The sequence below is a fragment of the Pezoporus wallicus genome, unplaced genomic scaffold, assembly GCF_028554395.1.
Source record: "Pezoporus wallicus isolate ANWC-B61680 ecotype Strahan unplaced genomic scaffold, APGP_CSIRO_Pwel_v1 contig_6401, whole genome shotgun sequence".
NCBI classification, from domain to species: domain Eukaryota; kingdom Metazoa; phylum Chordata; class Aves; order Psittaciformes; family Psittacidae; genus Pezoporus; species Pezoporus wallicus.
In genome coordinates this window covers 507410-515288 of record NW_026638608.1, presented here as the reverse complement: position 1 = coordinate 515288, position 7879 = coordinate 507410, and the positions used below count along the sequence as shown (strand labels likewise).

General features: G+C 41.3%; 1 protein-coding gene across 5 annotated transcripts in view; it reads right to left on the bottom strand.

Moving 5' to 3' along the window:
- Window positions 1-630: 630 nt before the first annotated feature.
- The window catches only part of CLTCL1 (clathrin heavy chain like 1), a 36613-nt gene continuing 29364 nt past the window's right edge, over window positions 631-7879 (bottom strand). The window contains exons 28-34 of one of the 5 annotated variants that reach the window (XR_008972394.1): window positions 7735-7845; window positions 7008-7178; window positions 6000-6221; window positions 5290-5310; window positions 2982-3057; window positions 2487-2621; window positions 631-1962 (exon numbers count right to left, since the gene is read on the bottom strand). Coding sequence is in view for 3 of the 5 variants with exons in the window: in XM_057411303.1 (XP_057267286.1) it covers window positions 1847-1962; window positions 2982-3057; window positions 5290-5310; window positions 6000-6221; window positions 7008-7178; window positions 7735-7845 (717 nt within the window). In the remaining 2 variants the exon portion in view is untranslated. The remainder of the gene's footprint in view (window positions 1963-2486; window positions 2622-2981; window positions 3058-5289; window positions 5311-5999; window positions 6222-7007; window positions 7179-7734; window positions 7846-7879) is intronic. The other 4 variants (XR_008972395.1, XM_057411303.1, XM_057411306.1 and 1 more) reach the window with 4 other exon arrangements.

Here is a 7879-nt window from a genome sequence, read left to right as displayed (position 1 = left end):
GGAGCTGTCGTGTGCTGATCAGTATAGAACTGAGGTTAATATGTTGCATTAATGCTTGAAGCATTCTGGCTTGTGTCAGGAAGGTGGACACCATATCTCTGTGCCATTGCTGTTGCAGTGCCATGACCAAGAGTGACAATATACTAGGCAAAATGGTGCCAAAGTGTAGCCTGCTGTTACTGATTTCACAATCCTGGCAGTCTCTACGAGTTGACACTTGCAGATGTTTTGCCCTGCTCACATAGAATTCAGGCTGAAAAGGTGTAGCTTACCACTACTGCTGCTGTGTTAATGCATTTTAGCAGAGAAAACATTTAACTACAGCATCTCCCTCAGCACAGGGCTGATGCTTTTCCAGTCCTGTGAATGAAGTCATGTAAGCCTATGACTGCCTGCTGCAGCATGGCCTCCACATGTGACAAAGCATGCTGATGTGTCCAGTGAAGAGACCACAACTCCCTCTTAAGTTAACTGCTAAGCCATTCATCTTGGATGATTTGGCACAAGTTCCCCTCTTCCTGCCTGGCACCCTTAGTTGCCACATTAAGAAATCTACTGCTAACAGTGGTAGTGTATGACTGCTAAACAGTCCCCATCCCCAAGATATTAAGACTAGAACCACACAGTAGATACTGCAGTTTTACATTTATAGTTGGACTTTTATAATATTCAAGATTAGCACAAGATTCATAACCATAAATTATACATTGTTATCTAAGTACATAAAACGTTAATGATACATGTATTTGAAGTGGCATGAAGTAATAATACATCCCTGTTGGCATTCTCAAAGAACGAGGTGGGTGATGGACATGCTGTTGATACAACTGCAGCATAGCAGAACCGAGTCACCGCACCCTGGGAGTTCAGGTGGTGCTGACTCTGCCCACCAGACAGGGGCAGAACACGGCGTGGCAGGAAGCCAATGCCAGAATCAGTTAAAGGTGCAAATAAGATGTCAGGATTTGGGCCCTTCCTACTGCCTCAGTATTTTAGCAGTGCCCCCCTCCCCAGCCCTGACACTGGACACTTGCATCTCTACTACTTTGGCAGCCCATGCACACTCCAATGTTCACTTGCCACACATAGCTGAGGTTTCCTTTAGTACCATTTAACGTCAATAAGTAACATGCTCTCTTCTTGTTAAACAAGAAGGATCTGGGAAGTGTTTGCTCTCTGGCATGAGAAGATTTATTTTCTTCAAGTCTCAGATCTACTCCAGAAAAATAGAGAACAGACTCCAACAGCATTGAACCCCAACAGCATTATTGTCCAGAAAAGGAAACTTTCCCAATATTCCTTTAAACATTCAGAGCACAAGTATTAGAAAGCCCATTTTCTTTTGCATGTAAGAGTGCAAATAAAATGGGGTACTCAGATGTACACAAGCTTTCAACAATTCATTATTAACGAGATGCTTCACTGAATTGTTAACAACCCTGCTACTTCAGTAGCTTCAGCTAAAGCTTTAACAACTTGGTGCCAGGCAATTTCCCAGCTGCCTTCAATGGGCTTTGCAAAAGAAAGAAAAAATATGCTCTCTTCTCCCTGGCCTCAAGCAGTTATTGCTATATGAGTTAGTGAAATAGTGCCTTAACTTCAGACAAGAGTCTCACAATGTCATTAACAAAAGCTGCCTTTCAGAGGTTGAAATGTAACCGGACAATAATCAATAAATAACAGTAACAGGCATCCCGTTGAAGTCTCCTCACTGAGCCAGGCAGCAAGTGTGTTCAGCCAACAGAAGGTCATCTGTGCCTTTAGAACCATTGTACACTTCTTGGAGAAGTTAAAAAGGGACGGGAAAGAAGAGAACAGAGACAGTGAAGGTCTGTCAGAGAGCTAGTTACATATTGAAACCATAAACAGGCGGCTGGGTGAATCCTGGTGCTGTGTATCCATATGGGAAGTTTGCCTGGGGAGGTACTGCACTTGGGCCTGCTGTTAACATCAGCTGCTGGCCTAGAAAAGCATGAGGGGAAAAAAGAAGAAAGTTAGTTTAAAAATCCAAACTTCCCTAATGTTAGGTGTACTATGGGACAGGATTACAGGCTTTAACTAAACATCAGCCACTATGCCAGCACACACTAACAAATCATACTGTTACTCAACATGCACTGTGGAGTGGGCACCTAGGCCATCTGCTCTTGCTACCACAAAACTACAAAAGCAAGGCAGGACTCTGGGCAAAGATAAGTATTAAACTGATCTTGAAGGTATGATAAACATGGCTTGTTTTGAAGACACCACACTGAAAGCCAAACAAATTGATACTGTGTAATCCATGCATGGTCAGAACTGAAGAGTAAAGCAATTCAAGAACATAGTTAGATCTGTTAGGTCTCACAGTCTGGAGAATGTTGCAGAAGGCCTGAAGATACCTAGACAGATTTGTCTTCATCACTAGGACCACACATGCCTCATGCATATGTTAAATTCAGGTTAACATTTACATCAGACAGTAACCAGTCACATCCTTCCCTTACCAGCCACTTCTAGGTGCTTGTTAGCAGAATGCCTCTTCAGAACGGCTTCTAAAATAGCAGCACACTTGAGGGCAGCCATGCTTTTTTGGCTGCACGTGTCTTAAAATGGGTGAGCTAGAAAGCCAGTCTGCCTTTCTACTTGGAAGAGCAGAAAGCAGACACATTCCTCTTAGACAGGAATGACAGGAGGAATTGACATGCTAAGTTATTCCTGGGGTTGTGCACACCTTGGTACCCCCTGTCCTGTTACCATACTGAAAGACTATTCCTAAGCTAGAGTTCTGAGCCATGTAACAAGGAGCAATACTTTAGCTGAAAAGTATAAGTACTGTAAGAGTGGATGTCACTTCCACATATGCAGTTCATCTGGCAGAGACAACCATTTTATGATCTAGTTGAAACCAGTTTGCTTTGACGGGAGGTAGCATTTTAAGTTACCTCCACAAAGAGAGACCAGAGTGACAACAGGTAATTAAAACCAAGTCTTTCACCTACCAAATACTATTGGAGTGGGTTCAGTTACTTGTTCCTCTTCTTTTCTTAGGCTTTCAGAAGCATCAAGTTTATCCACCTACATTGAAGTGAACAGGAGATTCATGAAGACCTTGTCTAGGAATTGCACCATTGTGTGAAGCTTTTCATGCCTGGTACCTTAGCTAGCAAGTGCTCCTGTTATTAGTCCAAATTGGAGACTATGAAAGTCTGCCTGTTCCTAGCAAACTATGTTGCAAACTTGCCCTCCCAATTTCTTTAGGTTTATTGCAATAAGCAATAGTTATCAAGCATAGCTGAGGTCATCATTACCTTCAACAGAAACACTTTTTGGGGCCCTGTTCTAGTCACTGGTAACTTCATGACCCAAAAAACAAGCCCACCAAATTTCAGTTTCAAGCATGATCTCAAATGAGCCTAATCTACACTTAACTGTTAACTTGCTCTTCCTCTCTTCTGCAATGAGAGCGCCCAGATATTTGAAAATACTCCAGACCCATGAAGTTTGATCCTATGTAGGACTAAAGCCTAACCTGACCTGCAGAGTACTGGTTTAACCATATTCGTTTCACATAGACTCCTTCTAAAGGAAAATCTAGAACCATCACAGAAAGTGGTCTAGTAGTAGTGGCTTTATACACATCTCAGTGTTGTGCCAAATAAAGCTCTGTTCATGCTAAACACATTTGTGAAAGTGCTACACTAAATAATGCAGAAGCCCTGAACACAGCTTTGAAATGTGGGAGGGCAGGGAGAGTAAACTGAGAAAGCAACACTACCTTCCTTCTCTCAGTTTTAACAAGTTATGTTTTCCGTAAGAGAGCCATTGACACTAAAGACTGCAATGCAAAAAATACCACACAGCTTCACATCCGGATACAGGCAGTTCTTTCACTATATTTCACTATTCTTTCACTGTATTTCACTTATCCTCCTTTCCCACTTCAAGGATCAGTATCTGGTCTGAGAAGAGCTGCAAGAAGGGGTCTTTAATATACTTCAGGGATGTTATCTAGATCTGGTGTTTAACAGTTCCCTGGACTTTTTGAAGTTTGCAATTCAAATCAGTAATTTGAGTGGCACTAGGCCTCCAGTGATAGCTGCCAGCCTAACAGCTCTTCAGGATAACACTTAAAACTGGTGTTACAAATACTATGCAGATTACTACGGATCAAAGCAACGGAGAGCTACCAGTTACAAAACTGGTATTGCTCTACTTATGACCTGGGATTCCCACTGTCTCTTCACTGCTCCCATAAAGCACTACAGAACTTTGAGCAGAAGTACAGTTACTCCCTCTGATGGAGAAACAGCAAGCATGCAGAGAGCAGACATCCTGCAGAAGGGACAAAGCAGCTCTCTGGAAAAGCCTAAACGTCTGTCTGCTTTGCTGCCTAGAAGTGATGTTGTTCAAAAGGTTTCCAAATGAGCGTCATAAGCCTGTGTGTGCCTGGCCCCTTGCAGGACATAGGTTACTCTGTGCTTTAACACCTCATTATGCATACAAGAAATGTAAGTTTTAGAAGACATACACACCTTTGCTGATAAACTAGTCTATTCTTTTGTACTTTTGAAGTTAGTTACGTGACAATTTTAGACACACCACATTTATAAAGCCCATTCTCCAGTTCCATGTTTTGCAGTTAATTCAACAGACTAAATTAGTTCCACTGTAAACCACTTTCACCATGCAGATTTTCCTTCCGGTAAGTTATCCCGTATTTAGTACACATGATTACTTGTAAATCCAACCAGCAGATTAAAAAACATTATTTTAGACCTAAACCTCACATGAAAGTTCAGGTGAAGTTCTGTGGCAAGTTTCTCAGCAGAAGACGATGAGGAGGTGGTGTTTTAGATCTGTGCAACTACCTTCATTATACTAACAGGCAAGAAGTTTACAGAAGCTTTATGCTACTATTCAAAGTCATAATGCCTGAAAGACTGCACACTTCAGTGATCTACAGGGTAACAAACAATTTTCACTTGGAACAAATCCCATTACATGGCAACTGCTTTTGTTTACTTAAGAACATCCTCCCCACCACAAGATAGCTGTAATATATCAAACAGGAGCCCAAACATGCAAGTCCTCCGCAATCGCTTGTTTCCCACAAAGAGGAACAGAATCTGGTTGGATTTTCAAGTTGTTTGTGAACAGTTATCCTTTTAGCATTAGAAAGTGAACAGGAAATGAGTTAGAGCTAAATTACACTGCTCTTCTGGCAGAAGCTACAGCTAGATTCCTGTAAAAGAAACTCGGGGTATTGAGGGACACAAATGAACACAGAGTTTGAAATCAGAGTGTCACCTTATAGAACAGCCCATCAACCTGCAAGAAAATTCAGAGGGGAATACTTAACATGATATGATTAGAAGCAACCTAAAGCAGTCACTTTTATTTTACTTATTTTAATGGAGTTCTTTACAGTCCTATGATGTCCTATGCAACCATAGATCCTTCTAAGGAAAGATCTTAGCTTAGTATCTTACAGCTGTTTGAGACAAGCATTTCAGGACCATATATGATCAGAGTATCTCTTCTAACTGAGGACTAGCTATTGGCACCAGTATTGTACAGCCAGACTAAAGTTCTGTTTTCCATTAAAAAAAAATCTTCAGCAGACTACTCCTATGGCTGACACAGGAATAGCATGTAATATTAACTACTCAAAAGCTACATTCTCTGTAACAAGAGTACTTTCATAGTTAAAAGTAAACAGTGATACAGCGCACCCTCACCAGAGATTTTCAGTTTCAACTACGGAGCTGCTCTGAAAAAGTACAGTTGCTTACATCCACTGTTAAAAACACAAGTTTAACTAGACACCTTTCAAGTCCCAATGTGTCTATAAGATTTGCTAGCTAGCCTGAAATGATGAAACCCACAGAAGTTTATATAAGACTTTGTCTTATGAGAAACCACAATATTCCAAATATATGCAAAAAAGCTCTGGTTTACATAATGCTAATCACCCAGCAGACTAGAAGTGTCAGCTTCTTAGCCTATGCAATACTCACTTTGGTAAGGTACTCTCTCATCACTTGGATGAAATAAGGCATTGCAAAGTCCATGATGTTATGCCTCCATGCCAACTCAAGTACTACATCTGGGTGTAGCAAGTCGTAACATGTGAAAAGGCAGGCTGCAAAGCACTCCTGCTTGCCTTCTTCCAGGAACCACTGAAGCAGCTTCTCAGCTAGCTCTGCATCTTTGGACTCTGCAGCATACTGCATAGCATCCTACAGAAAAGAACAGCAGTTAAGCTTGGCTGTTACATCTTGCTCTACACCTTATGTGTACAGTATTGCTAAATAGAGAAGCCAGGTATCTGGCATGCCATCAAGTTAGTCTTTAGCTTGACCCCTACAGAACATGACTGGTGTTATACTACACGCACCAAGTTAAGTCCTCTTATTTTGAGGCAACCCAGATACTTGTATATTAACATTATCCATCAGGCTTTCCTTAAGTACCTGAAGTAACCCAGTGAGATTTTGCTCAGTTTTGTAGCAGAGAAGTAAACAATCTTGCTGGTAACCCACCTATCTCACTATTGGATATTAAGGACTGCCCAAAACAGAAGAGATTATTCCATCAACTGTTCACTATGTGGCAAGATGAAAGACTATTTGCCAGCTCTCCAACACAGTAGGTAAAACCTGGTCCATGTGAACTCACTATGAGCTTGAAGACTATACCACTGCTCTCATGTTTCATCTGCACCCTTACAAGGAAGTCTTCAGTTCTGTAGAGGATGTTCTGTACCAATACAGATCACTGTCAGATGCCCACTGATATAGACAGAACTCCAAATACAGAATAACATTATGAAATTAGATTTAGGATATACATTAGAAATTACAAACACTTCTTCTCTAAAAGTCTTTCCTTAAACTTAAGTGAAGGGCAAAGACAAATTAGAACTCCAAACCTGAAACTAGCAAAACATACTTAGTATCCAGAAGATGTACACTTTATAGCTCAGACTTATTTGACCATCAGGGAGAAAGGATGCATTAACTCACCTTATACAGACGGTCTTTCTTGCACAGCTCCACACTCTGCTTCCAGCGGTTGTTACCCTTATACAAGTATGCTGCAATACGCCTAAATTCAATTAGTTCATGCTTTTCCAGACGTTGAGCCAACGTTATGTTATCAAAGTTGTCATAGGCATCAATGGAAGCTCTCAAACCCTGTTTGAGAGAAAGTTGTTACACATGCTTCCGGATAGTCGCAGACAAGAACTACAGTAGAAAGCACCTAAGCATGGTGCACAAGTGTTTAGGTTCTGCCAGCTGGATGCTGATACTATGGCTACAGCTTGTTTACTCTGTGTACCTCATACATCTCTCCAAAAGATGATTTTTAACAAAGCAAGATGCTAACTTGGTCATACTGACTCCATAGAACAGAGAAGCTAGTTACCTTAAGACAAAGCATCTTCCAAATAGCAGCCAGTTGGGCGAGAAGCAAATCTGTTTGCAGAAGCATGGCCCAGAGGAGTACAGACACTGACCTTTGTGAAGTCTGTTCTGAGGAAAACGACTCTGGCACCTGCTTTGTTTGCAAATCAGTGTCTCAAGACTCCTGTCTGCAAAGGACCCAATTCTACCCCCACTCCCACTGTATTGCAGAAGTTGTCTTCTACTCAAAAGAATTACTGTGTCAGCTCGGGAATAACCAAACTATAGCCTTTGTTGTTGGAGAAAGAAAAGCATCAGGCCTAGCAATCTACTTTGTGGGGCTCACCTGGAAATCTTCCTCCTCTGTTAAAAGGTTGTTTAGAGCTTCATTAACTCCTTTGTTGTTATGGTTCTGGACTGAACGTAGATAAGGCTTTACTAAAAGTAGCTGATTAACCTGGAATTAAGAGATTTCCAATATGAGTGTACCA